This window comes from Tamandua tetradactyla, chromosome 19 (assembly GCF_023851605.1).
Source record: "Tamandua tetradactyla isolate mTamTet1 chromosome 19, mTamTet1.pri, whole genome shotgun sequence".
Taxonomy (NCBI): Eukaryota; Metazoa; Chordata; class Mammalia; order Pilosa; family Myrmecophagidae; genus Tamandua; species Tamandua tetradactyla.
The window spans coordinates 45069786-45088282 of NC_135345.1; the positions used below are offsets into that span (position 1 = coordinate 45069786).

An 18497-nucleotide genomic window follows, 5' to 3' on the forward strand; every position below is an offset into this window, starting at 1 on the left:
TAGAAAAAGATCTACATAATAGCCCATTATATGGCTGCATCAAAGGGTTAGAATATTGAAAGCATTCAGAAGGCTTCTCAGATGGAGTCACAGGAGATTTTAATCAAGGTAAAAGGAGCTAGTTCAGCAGGGAAAAGAAAGTCCAGGCAAGCATCAGTAAGTAGCCTGAGAGACTTCCAGGCACAGCTCCCCAGGGTCCCTCCTCATTCACTCAGGATTTGGATTATGAACCTCCTGAAACATTGCAGGAACCTTGGTTTCAGAGAATTCCAGGCAAAAGTTCCCAGCGGCGTTTTATTTTTTGCTGGAGGGAAGTACAGTGTCCAGGAACCAAACCAGTGGGGTCTTTTATAACTCCTCATCAGTTAGCCAAGTCAGGCTGGGTAACTGGCTAATACAGGTAAACCAATCATCTATAGGTTCTTAAACAAAGTAGAAAAGCTACTCATGGTGCCATCAGGGGCTACACAACACATTACACATTACCAGCTAGTCCATCTCCTCCTTTTTTGGCCAAGGCATAGCATCACACTTACAGGCATCCAGTAGATGAGCATGGAGCTGTCCCAGTTCAGCTGTGAGATTACTCTATTTTACATACTGGATATATTATAATTTATTCAACTATTCTCCTCTTGGTAGGAAATTCTGACTTCTTTCTTTTTTTTCTGCCATCCCAAACAACACTGAAATATATTTATATGTTTTTATCCTATAGGAGAGAACCAAACAAAAATCATTCACCGCTGGCTCCAGGATATTTGTGATTTTACTTTTATCAGATACAACCAGACTACCTCCCTAAGAATATACAGCAATTCACATTCTCACCAGCAATGTATATAATTCCACTGACTATAAACACAGACCAGAACAAATTGTTAATCATTTAAATTCTGTCATTGTGATGGCTATTTAGTTTTAATGCCAAAGGCTACAACAGTCTGGATTAATCAAACTGTAAATTACCTTTCTGTCCCTATACCAAGTTAGAATCCTGACTAAATAGAGTAACATTGCTTTGAAAGTAGCATAAAACCTTGATGTTTTCAAGATGTGATATATGGAGCAGCAGCAGCAGCAGCATTACCTGGAGGCTTATTAGAAACGAGGCAGTGTTTTTTTCCCTCTCACCAGCCCCTTTCCTCCCCTCCCTGCAAGATTCCTTTTGTTCTTGTCATGCAAAATCAGGACACAGAAATAAAGAATGCAAGTGCATAGCTTCTTTAAACTTGAGGCTAGACCCATTTTAGGTTACAGAGAGAATATTCTGGTGAAATTAAAAACTGCCTCACAATATGCAAAAAGTTTCTTTGCAAATCACAGCTTCAGCTTTGGTCAAGGATAAAAGTCATTCATAAATTTCATTGTCGTCTTTCCTTCAATTGCTTCCTACAGGCCCAACTCTTAGAACAGCTGCAATAAACAAGATCACATGTATTATGCTGGTGACTAAAACAGCAAACTTGTTATTTTTACGATCTCCTCTGACCCAGCTACAACCAGATTTAGAGGAAGCAAGAAAGGATGCTGGATTTTGTGTTTAGCTTTTAGATTTCTTGGGTCAAAGATATAGGAGCTCAAGAAAGTAAGCCACAGAGGAGGAAATGATAGTGATGCCTAGTGAAAGAGAATGCGAAGGAAGCTGTGATAGAATTACCAGAATGGCCTGTCTTTTTCTTCATATAGTGCTTTAACATCTCATTCTTAAAAAAATGTAAAACTCCTCCTCCTCTCCCCAGTTCCACCCAAATACACCTGCCATAGTTTCCACACAGCCTAATTAGTCTGACAGAATGCATGGGTGTTCTCAGACTTTAAACAAATACTTCAAATGTAACCTGTCTTTGCTTAACAGGATACTAGTTAACAGCTTTGTTATAATGAGTCTCTTTTTTTTTTTTGAAGTGAAAACATTCAGGGAATTTCCTAATCAAAGGCCCTGGAGGAAGTGGCAGTCTCTCAGGACTCAATCAAATGCTGCACAGATGCAGGTACTTCTTTAGAGTCTAACACTTCTCAAGAGAAGCATGCCATCACCCCAGTTAGAAACAGTCTACCATGGAGACGTTACCGAAAGAGTCCTTGGGGTGCAGCGTGCAACTTAAGTGGGTAACGAGGTAAATCATCCAAAAGGACAATGGGAGCTATCAAAGTCACAGAAGACAGAAAAACTATAGAAAAGTTAATCTGCATCAATTCATATCTGAGAAGTAAGCATTTAAAAATAATTTCAGTGCATCAAGGAGGGTTGGAGTGTGGCTGAGAGGATGGCTTTAAATTGGGCAAAGAAGGAAAGCAACATATCCACATTAATTCTTTCATTGTTTATACCCTTACTTCCACAGAAGATTCTAAGGCAAAAACCACACTGTAGCACAAACTACCATTTCACAAGCATCTCCTGAATAAACTTGCCTATAAAGTCAAAATTAAGCAATTATCTGCTTGGCCAAAAGGCAAAGGGACCTCCCAGAACTCCCCCTCTCAATCGCACCAAATGTATGGTGCCAAAAGAATTGGTACTGCTATCAATTCACTCAGAAAACTTTTTTTTTTTTCCCATGGGCAAGCTCCAGGAAACGAACCAGGGTTTCAGCATGGCAGGCAAGAACTCTGCCACTGAGTCACTGTTGCACTACTCCCTCAGTAAACTTTAAACAGTGGTCCTCAAAGGTGGTCCTTTACCAACATCAGTGTCATGGGAATTTCTCAGAAATACAAACTATAGGGTCTCTCACTACAGAAACTCTAGGAGTGAGCCCCAGTCATTGTGTTTCAACATGCTCTCAAGGGGATTTTGATGCACAGTCAAATTTGCGAACCAATGGCTTATAAAAACAGACATGGGTGAGAGGTTGTGAACACAGCACAAGGGTCTACAATCCCCTGTTCCCCAAAAGACTTCCCTCAACCTTGCTCACAGAGTCATGAATCCTTTTTACTTTTATTCCTTTCTTAATTAAATGTAATTCTTACGCATTATATAAATATTCCTTTCCAATTTAGGGTGTATCTGAGTGGCTAACTAAAACTGTAGAGCTGTGCTCCAGTAGCCTTGCTTCTTAAAGATGATCATATAAAGATTTAATGATTACAATGCAACTGTGTGATTGTGAAAACCTTGTGTCTGATGCTCACTTCTAGGGTATGGATAGATCCCTATCCATAAATAAATGATGAGTAAAAAATATGGATAAAAAATAACCAAATAATAGGGGGAACAAAGGTTAAAATATATTGGGTAGATAGAAACACTAGTGGTCAGTGAGAGGGAGGGTAAGGGGTATGGTATGTATGAGTTTTTTCTTTTTTCTTTTTCAAATGTTCTCAGAACTGATCATGGTGATGAATATACAACTATGTGATGATATTGTAAGCCACCGATTGTACACCATGTATGGAACGTTTGTGTGTTAAGAATGCTTGTTTGCATGTAGTTTATCAATAAAAAATGGCCTTAATCAATCCTGGGAAATGTTTGCTTTTCAAACATTCCCTAATCTTTATAAATAAAAACTTAGTAGAAAAATATTATATATAATTAGTTAAACAATATTTAAGTTTGATATAGTTTTTTTTAAACAAGGGAAACCAAAGGTTAAACAAAAAGCAATAAAATTTTGATGATTCTTAAAAAAAAAAAAGTGCCTCTCTCCATTGCCACACCAGCTAATAATCATTCTTCAATTCCATGCAACCTGGTTTCTGTTTCCACAACTCTATGACCGCTCTCTAGGTGACTTCCTAAGCACAGGATTTAGCAGGTGTCTTAGTCTTGGCCTTTCTTTAACTCTGCCCCATTGGGTTTTTGACAGGGTTTCTGCTCCCCTCCCAAGTCCAGCTGAATCTCTTCACTGTGTGTTTTCCTTGCCTTCTCATTTGACCACTAGTTCAAGCCCCTATTACCACTGATTTCGCTCTCCTCCCTAATTAATCAAACATCAGTCTCCTTGATCGTAACATTTTGGTAATGGATGGTGGTGAGGGTGGCACAATGGTGTGGATGCAATTAACAGCAATGAAATATATATTTGAATGCAGTTAAAAAGGGCAATGTTAGGTTGTATATGTTACTAGAATAAAAATTAAAAAAAAAACAACCCATAGGATTGATTGTATAAGACAGTCAGCCCCATTATAAACAATGGACTATACTGATTAGTACAATTATAAAAATGCTCTTTCACGAATTGTAACAAATGTGCCACCCTAATGTAAGGTGCTAATAATAGGGTGGTATATAGGAACTCTGTACTTATGCATGCTTTTTCTGTAAACCACAAATTCTCTACTAAAAACAAGAAAAATATCAATCTCTACCCTAGGCCCCTTCTACATACTGCCATCACATTTTTCTTTTTAAAGTACAACTAAGAAACTATTACCACACTTCATTAATTTTGTCCATCCCTCTCATCCAGATTTTCGAAGGCCACTGACCCTAACTTACCTTTCTATTCTTTGTCCCCATTGCTTCTGACATGTATACTATGCTTTAACAGAAAGAAACAATCTCCTATTCACAGAATTTATCAAATGTTTTCCCATTTCCACGATAAAGCTCATATTAGTCCTGCCCTCAGGATCATCCACAACTAACCCTGAAATTTCTGCTTACCAAAATTTCACTAACCCTTCAAGAACTTCCCAAATGCCACTACTGAATCCCCATCACATTCTTTCTGATCCTTTCACTTGGCTTTTATTATTTCTTCTGTTTGTTCTATAACATCTGTAAACATTTTCTCTTTCCTGACAGATTATTACTTCCTGTAGGGCAAAAGTGAAGATTGCATTTTCTTCACTGGGACTTACAAAAGGGTTGATATTCAATAAAGGCTACTGCAGTGAAATAACAAACATTCTTTAACTCTGACTCAGAACCTGATTTCCCCAGGAAATATGGAGATACAATAAAATCGGGTTTGGGAAAAACAGATGGGAGGAAAGTGCCTAGGAAAGCAGAATACCTGGTTTAAGTTCAGGAATAAAAGGCAAAGTGAGAGAGGCACATGTGGGAAATGCAGTCAAGGGCTAAGTAATAAAGCCTGAAATCTGTCCTCTCATTTTAACTGTGTCCCTAAGTTCCTCAGTGAGGTTTGCTCCTCTGTGTACAACTTTTATTTATAGGACATATGAAAAACAATCTGGGGCTGTATTTCCCCACAAAGAAATACTATCTCTCCACCCAGAGCCCTTGCTGAAAATATCTAAGTAGCTCATTTTATATAATCCTAAAGCCTCTGTGATATTTTGAAAATATTAACAATCTTGTAGGTGCCTGAAATTATTTAGGCCAATATTCTCTTCATACACATGCTCATTTTTTTAAGCCCTGAGATTATGGAAATAATACTCTCCAAAATATATTTTATAGGTACATTGATATAAGGGTGGCAAAGTCTATGTTCAGGCCCAATGGATGGATTAGATGTAGAGAGAACCTTTTGGGAGAACAAAGGGCAGCAGATTCTCTTGTTCAATATAACCAGGGAAGTGGTACTATTTTAAGACTCAGCATAATACTGTGGCTCCTTTGTGCAGTACTGGAATGAATTAAACCAAATGGACTCAGCCCCGCTGTACAGTCAGGGTTCTCCGGAGAAAAAGAACTGATATATATAGGTAAATATTAAGAGATTAGGAAGTAGCTCACGCAACTAGGGATTGGAAAATCTGAATTCCATGGGGCAGGCTGCAACTTGGAAACAATGAAAGGTTTGAAGAATTCCCCAGGAGAAGTTGGCTGACCAAAGCGAAGCTAGAAATTCTTCTTTCTGACTGCTGAAATCATTAGTTTTCCTTTTAATGCCTTCAACTGATCGGTTGAGCCTTCTCTCATTGCTGAAGGTAGTCTCCTCAGTTGATTGTAGATGTAATCAGCCATGGACACAATCAACTCACTGATGATTTAAATCCAGAAAATACCCTCATTGTAATGATCAGGCCAGTACTTGCATGAGCAATTGGACACCATAACCTGGCTAAGCTGAGAAATGAATTTAACCATCACACCTGCTAACAGGTCATTTCACATTTAAAAATATAAAACATATTCAACCCACATCAACTCAAAACCTTCTTCACAAAGGACATTAAAGTTGAAATGGTCTCCAGTGAGAGATAAGCAGCTATGTGCTCTGCAGGGAAGTAGCCCTGCTAGTACCTCTCAGCCACTTGCAACTCAAGTCCACTTCAGAAAAGACCAGTGTAGATCAGGGAAAGCAGATGCAGGTGGATGAGTAGGCCTACTATTTTTAGCTATGTGTCTGGTTTAAAAGAATTTCATGTTATCCTTTTAAAATTAATTTGAAAGAACAAAACTGCTTTATTAAGCAAAGATTCGCTTTAATCTAATACCTACCATATAATAAAACAAGGTATTAAAAAATCCAAGTGTGGTAATGGTGACCTACAGCATTGAACCTGGTGACCCATGTGCTATCTGACGTCATAGCTATTTCATCTACACATGCAGAATGTTCACACATCATCGCTTCAAGGGCTACATCTAAACATGGGATATTTTAAAACGAAATATATTTCATTAGGAAGTATTTTTAATTTTCCAAAATAGCTACCTTAGGTTGCACCTGAACCCCATCCTTTTCCAAGGCCTCCACGCTGTGTTTTTAGGTCAGTCCACTCGAAACACTGGCATTCTAGTTACAATAGCATTTTGTAAAAATGAAAACATATATTCACAATTTTAACAGAAAAGTAACCCAATCACCACAATGAAATCATATGGGATCAGCTCCAATTTACATATCACAATGACAATTACAAAGCTGTAGTTTGTAAAATACCTGTAGAGAGAAATTTAGTAAAACAACTCAATCTGGGAGGAAAAAATGAGAGACTGCATCTAGTCTGTGTGTAGACACAGGGAAGTGGATATGTCAAATACTAAGTTAAAATATTGAGGGAAGAAATAAAAGAAAATGAAAATAAATGTGCAAGTGGGAAAACAAAGGCATTCAGAAAATGGCAACATTCTGGGGCGTATGATAATGGAAGTGATAAAAGAACAGGAAGCAAAGCAAGGGTGAAGTGATGATAGAATTACTTCAATAAAGAAGGTAAAAGAGGGAGTAAGAACTTCTGCCATATTAGAGTTCTACCAGTGCTTATGAAATAGTCTGGAACAAAGAGGTATGAAGATATTACTTATCATCTCATCTTGCTCACACCCTAAAATATTAACTTTCAAGGTCCCTTTCCATTTCTAGTCTCTAGTCTCTTTTCTCCTTTCTTTATCTGCAGTCCAGTAGGGGAATAGTTCATTCAGTCATTTTCCCAGGCACGTAGAAAGTACCTGCTAAGGGTAGGACCTTGGAGTAGGAGATACGGGGAAAAAAAGAGTGAGTAAAAAGTTGGACCTGCCCTCTGTAGACTCCAATCTCGTACACACAAACCATCACATAACAACAAACACAGGAGCAAAGAGAAGTAGTCACAATTGTTTGGAAGTAGACCAAAAACTCACGAAGACTCACACACCCCAGATATGTGGGCATCAATCTAGTCTGCCCTTCCTGGACAATGAGACCCCATTGAGCAAAAGACAATTTTGCATTTGCCAGCACAGTCAATGATCTCCTTAACCAGCTATGTATCTCCACGGCAAGAAATGTGTGATTTTTCAAAAATGATTTTGATGTTACATTCAAAACATAAAGTTTCTTATGACTCTATATCAGAACATACATTTCTGAGTTTGACCCAATTTAATTCATGAACTGGTGAAAATACGGCATCAGACAGGCACCAGTCTACAGTTAAATGGTTGAAAATGTTGGCGAGAAATTGTGAATTAACATTTCTAAAGTTGCTAAGGAATGACAGCAAAAAAAAAAAAAAAAAAAAAAAACACCCCTTAATGCTCAATGCAAGAAAAGGAGGGAGAATATTAATTTCTCTAAGAATAAACAAGGGTTAATATTTAAATATGAGAGAAAGGCGTCCTCTGATATTGGTTTTGGTAAACATTTGGAAAATGAAATTGTAAGTTTAATACTTCAAATATCTGTCAAAAATACCTCCTTCCTACTCCTACACACCATTCCTACCGCAATTCAGGAAAGAAAATTGAATTTCATTCTGGTCTACTGACAACAGATGGCATTCATATTAAGCAATTTCAGTTAACTGACAGTGAACAATATCCTACTCGAACATTTTGTTATCTCCTATCAACTGCCAAACCAAAAAGAAGACCAATACTCAAACTAGGCAAATAAAGATACTATTCTCTTAGAAAACAATAATTTCAATTATCAACTTAAAAGTCATAATTTCTCAGATATGAGATTTCCAAAGCAATCTGCTAACTGAAATTGGTTTTATTGCTGTCAAGCCCTAATATTTTGACATGACTATTGTATATACTGCCTATAGAAGTCTTCCTTCTCACTTGCCTTGTCTTCATAGAGATCAAATTTCAGTGATAGGATTATTCCTGTTAATCCATGAAGGGGATGGATAAAACAAGAACGATAACCAAGAAAGAATATTTTCTCTGCCTGGCAACAAACAGAAGTATTATTCTTAGAAGTAGAGAGGTACTCAGAAAATAGGAGCACTCATTAACAAAGTGGCAGTAGTCTAAAATCATCATAAATATGATGATTACTCTTCAACTAACTGCCTTCTAGGGCCATGACTTGAAGATAAACAACTGCTAGTCCCTGAAAATAGAAGCCCTCTGTTGTAAGATGCATTATATGTTGGGGGTGGTGGTGGTGGTGGTTCTATTTTTGTTTCCAGAGCTGTTAGTGACTATTCTGAGCAACATGGCATATAATAAAACTGCATATGGCCAAAGATACCAGTCCCTGATGCAACTAGTTTATTCCCCTTTCAATTCCTATGGTTATCCCATGGGATAAATTTGTCCCTATTCTTCTAACAACTGCCAACTCAAATTCATTCTGCTTTCTAACCTTAACACTTTTATTCTGTCTCTTTCTGGCCCTTAAACCTTGAACAGCTACTCAGTATATTAAAGAATAGTGGGAATTACCTTGGCATGGCATCCAAGGCCTAGTAAAATCTCACCCCCAGCCTAGCTTTCTAATCACGCATTTGCTTCCTTCTGATATGAACCTCTTCTCTTCACCTGGTATTCTGATAATGGTCCCACAAAGCAATCCAACGGTTTTCTCCACTCTGTTTAACGATAACCCCTCCTCTCTCTTTCCCAATTCACATATACATGATGTCTTCCTCATGACTCTCTGCTCATCCAAATACTTCCCATAATTCAACATCTAGCTCAAGTTGCCCCACAATTTCCTCTCCTCTGGAATTACTATAGCATTTGACATAGGAACCATTATTTGCCACAAAAAGCTAGATTGTCCAGCTCCTAACTCCTCATTTTCCACCCAAGACCAAGCAGCTATTTTTTACCTTGAGCTTTCACATGGCTTTTCATGCATTTATCTCAACAAGGTAAGGTTCTCCTCTTATACTTATTTGCATGTCCCATAAAAAAACAGTGCAATGTCAATAAATGTGTTGTAAATTTAAGTGATAGTTTACTAAATGTAAATTCCTAAAATGTATCAAAATTCCTTTTGATGGTGAAAAGAGAAGCACAGCATTTGCACTGGGACCCCATAAAAAATAACAGCAGCACAGTATGAAAATACTGTTTTTAATCACCATATAATATTGGCAGATGTTGCTGATCCTCATCACATAAAGATGAGGTGAGGCTCAGGAATGGAACTTGAGAGAAAGATGAGACTTGAGAGAAAGATGAGACTCCTGGATGAGGTGAGGCTCAGGAATGGAACAAGATGCCTGTATTGGACATTGCCGGGTATTTTTTTTTTTTTATCTGAACGTATAATGGTCTATTTGCTTGTATGGAAGGATGTTTTGGCTTTGGCTATGTCAAAATGTACCCACAGTAGAACAGTCTAATCAAAATGCAATTTAAAATTTTAAATTTTAAAATTAAAAAAAATTTATTCATTTTCTTCATTTCTGGAGGATAAATCATTTGCATTTACAATATAGCAGATTAAATATGTCTTTTACCTAGGTAACATTACATCTAGTTCTTTTCTATAAATCTTTCCTAGAATAACATGTATGAATCACAAACAAAATACAAACATTTTATAGAATTTAAGAGAGTCAAAAGTAGATTTTACAGACAGTTCCAGGTACAACATTGCTGCTAGGCAGTTTAATATATTAAAGATGCTGCCTTTCAAAAGTATTAACCCTGTAAACCACTCTCATGTGATGTGTCATGTGAATAAGTGTTACGAAGCAACAATATACCTTGGAACAAAAATTTAAGAGATCCACCATAAGCTCAACTGAATTACATTTAATTGAAGTGGTTTTAATATATTACTATGAGTATATCTGGCAAGTATATGAAATTGTAAACTTCTTACCTTGGGTCTGTTTCTTGTTCACCGCATTATCAGCTTTATGTCGTTTCTAAAGTTTAAAAACAAAAAGAACAACTGTGAAAAAGTGAATGAAATTAGTAAAACAAAATAGCACCCTCACCAAAAGAGAGATTTATTTCAATTTATGTTTCTCAGTGTTTTTAATCCTTTCACAGCCAAATCAATCTTATAAGAAACCATCAACAGAGGTGTGTGGTAATAGAAATATCAGAGGATATAAAGGAATTTTAAAAATGAAAGCACAATCCACAGCACTTTTACACAGTACTTCTCTGGGAACACAGGCATGGGTTCTTGGAAGGATATTAAATTAGCTTATAGGTAAGATTAAAATTTTAATGCACTAGAAAAGTTTGAGCTGAATGCTGATTTAGACTTTTGCTTAAATAACTCACTTAAGATCACCCAAGAGAATTATCTCTAATAACTATCATTTAAAATAGTATTGAAATATTTTCAGCTTATGAAACTCACTTATTAAGCTGAGTAGATCCTCTATAATTTAATGATATACTGACATCACACAGTGACTAAAACCAAATACACTTGATATTTGCATAAAGCCTCTTCTGTCAGCTGCTCCCCAGCCTTGCTCGCGCTCTCTGTAATCACCAGCACTGAATCACATGATCCTACTTTCTCCCTCCTCCCAAAAGCACCCCAAAAAATTAAATGGTAGAAAGATGAGTTAGTCTAAGTCTAGACAGATAAGTTTGAGGAGTTCTATGAGCCCAGATTTTGTAGGAGTAAGAAAAAGATATGAAAGGTCACAGGAAAGATGAGAATTTGAGCGGCCAGGGTAAATTACCTTCTCGATATGGTTCAACTAGAAGTTTTCCATGGCTTCCAACTAAATTTACAGCATTGAGTATAACACAGCCTACTCCGTTAGCAAAGAGAAAAGCGCTGTGTATAAACAGCTCCGTGCTCAAAGATTCTATCATATATAGTTAAGGTGAGATTCACCTGCACGGACCTGCCTCTAAGGTAGGTAGGACAAAATGAAATATAAACAAGTATCCTAAATTTCCATTTGAGAAGATATGTGTATTAGAATTACAGTGCACAACAGGGAAAAGTCTCCAAGAGAAAAGCCTAGAACTGTGGATTAGCTCTCCACCGAGACACAGCGACACTCAGGAGAAGAGTATTTTCCTGGCAGGGTGGACTCTGTCCCTCAAACAATCAGCTACAGAACTGCACAAAATGCAAATAAGGCATTCAAAACGCCTCTGTGGAAGAACTGTTGACAATGATTCTTGTTACATCCATAGACAGAACACAAAAGAATAGTTTCTCAGAGTATAATAGTCACTAGTAAAAATATAATAATGCAGATTTTTGATAAGCAATTTATTGCTTCCAGAAGTAAGCACATATTTTCATCAACAAATATTCTTACATGGATTTTTTTCAATTCTATTAAATTTGCTGCATCAGTAGAGAATTTTTTAAACTGTAAAATATTTACTGTTCGTTAATAAAAATCTTAAGAAAATGAAGTAATCCAAAAGAAATTCTGGCCCAAAATAATGGTCTAAAATAAATTTAGATATTTTGAGAAGACATAAATATTTCAAAAATAATGAACATCTATGACGGACAATGGTTAGACTTAAACTGAAGGAGACAAATAAAAGCTAATTAATGAAACATTCCACTTCAAAAAGGAAATTTAATCTTAGTGAAACCTAAGGAGAGCGTAGACATGACTTTCCATTTACAGAGAACTCCTGCACACGCACATCACTATCCTCAACCTTCCTGCCACAGAATAAATTAGGACACTTGTCACGAAACAATTGTGCTAAATGTAAGCATAGAATGCAACTCAACAGGTAGATTTTTAGCTAATGACTACAAAAAGAAAGCAACTCTATATCCTGAAGGAGGTCATTTTTTTTTCTAAAATTAACGATTTAGGAAAACTATACTTGTTTTTTGAGTTCAAACACTACCTCCTCCCACCATTCAGTCTGCAATCAGAATTCATCCAGTATCACTGATAACTAGTGGATTATTTCATACTATCACTATGTGATTGATGGTACAGCAGTAAACTGCATTGTAGTAAAAATGCCATGAACTTTTAAGATACTTAAGTGTGCTATAAGTTGACCACTCCCTTCTTCTGAAAATCCTTCTCTCCCTTGGCATTACTTATTACATCATTGCCCAAGTTTCTATCTGCAACTCTGGCCCCTTCTTCTCTGCCTTCATTGCCCACTTCCTACAGTCTGTGGCGGCATTCCTCAAGCCTTACTCCCTCGCCTGTTTCCTTTCTCGCTCAACACTCTCCTCCTGCAACTCAGTTATACTTGCAACTTCAATTATAAACAAAACATAAACATATACCAGCCATAACTCTCTTCTGTGCTCCAGACAGCTATATTCAGCTGCCTCCTTGACTTCTTCCTCTTGCTTCTTCCTAAAGGTATCTCAAACTATCCAAAAGGTAACCTATGACCTTAAACTGTCAAGATTTTCCCTTATTTCTGACATGGAGCCATAGACCACCTACTTGCACAAAACAGGAACCTTAGACTCATCCTTGCACCTTTTTCTCCCATGAACACATGTACGGATCCTTTCTGGGCCAGAGCATTGAAGTAAGATCTCCACTTTTTTCTTTCCTCTATCTCAATAACCACCAGTTTTCTACACAAGGGAGCCTTGAGTCAGGCTCAATCCCTGAGTTACTACATGGAATAGAGGCATCTCCTGATCTACCTCTCTCACCAGAAAGAACTGCAATGTCTTTGAGTAAGTGGAAAATAAACTCATGTTTTAAACCACAGACATCTGGAACAGGATTATTACTACAGCAAAAGTTTAACCCATTCTGGGCGGGCCGCGGTGGCTCAGCGGGCAAAGTGCTTGCCTGCTATGCCGGAGGACCTCGGTTCGATTCCCGGCCCCAGCCCATGTAACAAAAACAAAGAAACAAAATACAATAAAACAAGAAAATGTTTAAAAAAGATGTTTCCCTTTCTTCCTTCCTTCCTTCCTTCTATCCTTCCTTCCTTCTCTCTGTCTTTCCTTTAAAAAAAAAAAAAAAAAAAAAAAAAAAAAAAGTTTAACCCATTCTAATTACACATCCTAATGAATACCTGGCACTTAATAGTGATTTGCTTGTTGAATGAATAAATGAATATATATATGCATTATAAATATCAATAGAGATAGCTCTTTATTCAACTCCTTGAACTATTATTTTATTTTTCTCCCTTTTCCAGGACGTATTTCAAAATTTCTATTATTTTATGCTTTGATATAAACTTCTTCTTAAATCATTCTTTTAGACAATTTTTATTTAATTTCTAACTACCTGATTTCACCAGAAAACTAACTCACATAATACTATCATTACATCTTTAAGGACTGCACAATTAGCTGCTTTCTAATACTAGCACATGACTACATCTTGCCAATAGGGATGCTGTTAAAAAAAAAAATCTTCCTCAATGCTATTTTATTTACCATAAATTTTCAAGGACAGAGGTACTAGGAAGCACAGTTACAGAGTTTATATCATCACTAAGAAAAAGAAAAAAAAGATAGGAGAGAAAGTTTTTGAGTAGCACTTGTAAGTAGGGCTCTGGAGCTAAAATATCAGGTTTGATCCTGACAGCCCCAGTTATTAGCTGCGTGACCTTGGATAAGTTACCTTACCCCTCTGTGCCTCTTCTCCCTCACTTGTAAATGGGGATAATATCAATATTACCTTAACGGGATGATATCTGATTTAACGAATTAGAGTACATAGAGCAAGCTCATGAGACCCCCAGAAACTCAATAAATGTTATAAGTATTACTGCTGGTGGCTGTTCACATGGAAAGAGTCAATTCAAATTACATTCTTTCATTAACAAACTACAAAAATAAGAGAATACTGTAAAAATATTAATGCCATAGAAATCAACAGGATTAATGCTGGGGACAGATTTCATATATTTTTACAATAGTTGGGCATTTTAAACAGCCTGTGCCAACAATTAAATAACTTAAGCAGAAACTAATATTTCTTAATATGTATATTAAAAATAAGTCATATTTATTTATGAAAAAAATTAAATACTTACAATATCTTCTATTATCTCTTTGACAGCTGCCACAGCTAAAATAAATAAGAGAGGAACCAGTGTTGTATAACGACCTGTAGGTGAAACATCAGGTATTTGCTATTTAAAGGAAAAAAAAAAAAGAAAGAAATCCAGTGAGAACTAGAAAGTTTATAACAGGTTTTAAAACAACAAAATTGTATTGCCTTCTAAAATCTGCCTCAGTGATTTTACTATCTTGGAAGACTGGCACTGTGCTAGGCAAATTGCTTACATCTAATAAGTAGCTGAAAGAGCATGTTAGCTAGCTTCATGATAAGTAGATGGGTATAGGACTGACACCTACAAATGAGGGATTTGTTAAATAAATTATGGTGTATCCATAGGCTAAGATACCATACATCCTTTAGAGATGGTATTTTAGGAAAACAATGAATGACATGGGAAAATACCCACCCATTTATTACATGAACAAAGCAGATTACAAAACAATGTGCGTTATATGACCCCATTTTTGTAAACTGAATCAATATACTTCTTGGGAGAAAATAAAAAGACTAGAAGTACATACACTCAAATTTCAACAGCAGTTATCTCTGGGTGGTAGAATAAAGTTTATAATTTTTTTCTTTATGCTTTGTCATATGTTCTAATTCTTTTTTGCAATAAACATATGCTACTTTTTAATGAATATAGCATTTTTTTCTGATGACAACAAACTCAAATATAAAGAGAAAAAAGATTTAAAGTGGAAGTTCTTGTATTCTAAGGCTTAGGACTGATATTTTTATGGTTATAAAAATAAATCAGTATTTTAAATAAAAGTCCAAGCCCCTTCATGGACCCATTATGAATAGTCCCAGCTATTATCAGATTTAGAGAATATTTAAGCTAAACTGACAAAAATAAATCAAATAGGCTTGAAGAGGAAGGGGATTCTGACACTGCTTGCAGCAGGAGCCGGAAATGACCACAAAAACCAGCTTATCTTTCTCGGTTAGATAAGCTTCAGAGGATTAGCCAGGGGCTTAACAAAAACATTTATTAATACCTGAACATTTGACTATCAACTAAGATTTACAATGTGACCTTACCTGAAGCAGTGCAATAAAGAGAAAAAATGAATTAGCAGCTCTTCTGAACTGAGAGTAGAGAAATCGTGGAAGGAATGTGATTATGTTGTATTTTGCAGTACTGGAAAAGAAAAATGAAAAGTGGCATAAAACCAGATTAGTCGGCAATTAGCACCCAAATTTACAAAGTCCTACTATCGCCACCGTAAAAAATTAGATGATCAATATTTACCTTCTGTTTCAAATTGGGAGAATACTGCAAAGGGTCATTAACTTAAATGAAAAAGAGTGAAAGGAACTGGCTAAATAGTGACGACTGAACATCACAGGTTTTATTTTTTGCATATTATCTTTTGTCTTCTTTGCGCAAACCCATTCAACATTAATAGAAGTAGCTACAAAGAAGGCACCTTTAGTTAAAATAGTGTACATAATACATTAACAGAAAATAAAAAATACCAAACAAAACAAAACAGGAATTTAAGCAGGACCAGAAGACTATAAATAGAAATGCCTTCTCTGGATAACTTCAAGGAAATGGGGTGTTTTTTGGGGTGCTACCTGATCTTTCTTCATGGCCCCTCAAGGGACTCTACACAAAACACACCAGATGTCCACAATCAGTGACAGAGCACTGCTTAGATCTTGGACACATCCAGATATCCCCCTTCTTTATCAAAGGGAGAGAGCTTTCAGTTGCACTAGTAGCTATGATCTCAAAAGGAGATTAAAGAAGACACATGGGAGACTCCCCAAACTGAAAAATGTTTAACCACAGAATTTGAAGTTGTAAATATCAATTGAAAGTTGGCACTTCTCAAATACAGGAATTCTGTCACTGGAGAAACACTCTACCAGTGCTGGGGATGTTTCACTTAGTTCCAGAAGCCACAAGGCAGCACTCAGTGACCAGTGCTCATGCTGACACTTTTTATATTATTACTGGAAAGAATGCATGACACTCAGTAATTCTCACAGCCCTCTGACCCTCAATACCATAGTAAATATCACAAATATCAAAAGGAAGTATTTAAACACTAATGAATCAAAAGGAGTTCTCATGGAACTACAAAGACTCCTCCTAATGTTAACCACTGTGAAGCAAAACCAATAAGATGTTCTAAGACAAACTTATTTACCTATGAGCAGCTTTCATCATTTAGACACTAAATATAGAATCGGTAGAGTATGATTGTGTACTTTTCCAGCTTCTTTTAACAGCTCTTTAATCAGGTAGAAGATGGAGAAAGAAACAGCCTGGAAGCACTCTATGGGCTTCTGCCCTGAGAGCTGGCCCCAAGGCATTCTGTGATGGCTCCTACCTGACATGGTTATTGCAGAATTTTGTCAGCTGAGGCTGGTTGATGAATATAGTTCTTACTTCCTCCTGATCAGCTAGTGAAGTCTTCTCAGAAACATCATCAGTCTTCTCATAACCTTAAAAAGGGATAGTTTTCTTAAGAAGTGTTTCATTTTATTAATAGGAGCAAAAATATTTCATAACTCTGGGAATCTAAACTATTTAAAAAATTACATGCTTTTCCCCTTGTTTTTTTAATAATAAAAAGGGAAATCTACACATCTAACATTACTACTAGATTTAAAAGGTAGCATTTAATAGTCATGTAAAAAATGGATCCATTTTCAAAAACAACAATATGCATCTTAATTTTTTACTAACCTTACCCCCATAAATGCTCAATGCTTATTTCTTCCCATTACATAAAAGATGTCCAAAAGCAAAAAGGAATTTTAAAGTGGTTTATAGCTTTAGAAAAGATTTATGAATGATACAAAGGAAACTGCAAATATATTCCAAAATTTTAACATCCTTTTAAAATACTTTCCGGGGTTTGTTTTGTTTCTTTTGGGATCAAAACAGAAGCAAAAATAAATATTACGATATATGTAGGCAAATGCCAAAATTATCTAACTCACTATGATCACCTATTTTTTCCTCCAATTAGAGTTTATATTCACAAGCGTATTTTTAAATTTCTTAACATCATTACAAATCATCTCACAATCACCTTAACAATGCCACAGGTCCATGCTAGATCAATCAAATACCACCTCATTGCAATATCGACAATGCTTTTTAAAATACATGGAGTTTTAGGGGGTGCAAGAGTAGTTCAGTGGTAGAATTCTTGCCTGCCATGCGGGAGACATGGGTTCAATTCCCAGGCCTTGTACTTTCCCTCCAAAAAAAAATAAACAAGCAAAACAAACAAAAAATTCAACAAATGGTGCTGCAATAATGGGATACTCACATGGAAAAAAAATAATGAAATGTGATCCCGCTATGCAGCATACGAAAAAAAGTAAAATACATGGAGTTCTAGAAGTACTGAAAACAGGAAAACTTTTAAACAGCTCATTTACTTCCTAGTGAGAATTAAATGAGATTAGGTTAAATCAGTCCCTTATTCCTTATTAGAAAGGGACAGCAATAGCATTCACCCATTTTTCTTCTCCTTTCTGAGTACTCAATGCCAACTCTTCCCACAAGACCCACCCAAATGGGGTCTCTTCTGAAGTCTTCCCGGAGGTCAAAGTCCAGTGAACCCTCGGTGCTCCCAGCCCACTATACCCTTCCCCTCCTCAGTAAAGCACTTACCAGAAGGTTCTACTGCTCTTTGTTTATGAGTCTGCCTCCCCTTACCAGAATGGGAACTCCCTAAGGCAATAGATGGCACGTTACTCATCTTCCTAACACCAGTATCAACATAGAACAGGCACTTCATAAATGTTTGCCAAAGTAATAAGGACCAAGTGACAAAGGAGTGGTTATCTTTTTTTTTTTTTTTGAGGGCAAGCAAAAGCATCTCCACCCACTGATAAACACATGAAGAACAGCCAAGTGTTGTAACAAATTCTACAAGAAAAGCACGCCTGTGGGGGTTCTGTTACTACATGAAACT

The 18497-nt window shown here is 36.5% G+C and overlaps 1 protein-coding gene across 6 annotated transcripts in view; it reads right to left on the reverse strand.

The window, feature by feature from the left end:
• ATP8A1 (ATPase phospholipid transporting 8A1) overlaps nt 1-18497 on the reverse strand; it is a 240458-nt gene that overhangs the window by 185894 nt on the left and 36067 nt on the right. For 2 of the 6 annotated variants that reach the window (XM_077136763.1, XM_077136767.1), the window contains exons 1-5: nt 18194-18347; nt 16896-17010; nt 15595-15694; nt 14522-14620; nt 10422-10467 (exon numbers count right to left, since the gene is read on the reverse strand). In XM_077136763.1, the coding sequence (XP_076992878.1) occupies nt 10422-10467; nt 14522-14620; nt 15595-15694; nt 16896-17010; nt 18194-18320 (487 nt within the window). In that variant the 5' untranslated portion in view covers nt 18321-18347. Of the gene's footprint in view, nt 1-10421; nt 10468-14521; nt 14621-15594; nt 15695-16895; nt 17011-18193; nt 18349-18497 lie in introns of those variants that run through there. The other 4 variants (XM_077136762.1, XM_077136765.1, XM_077136764.1 and 1 more) reach the window with 4 other exon arrangements.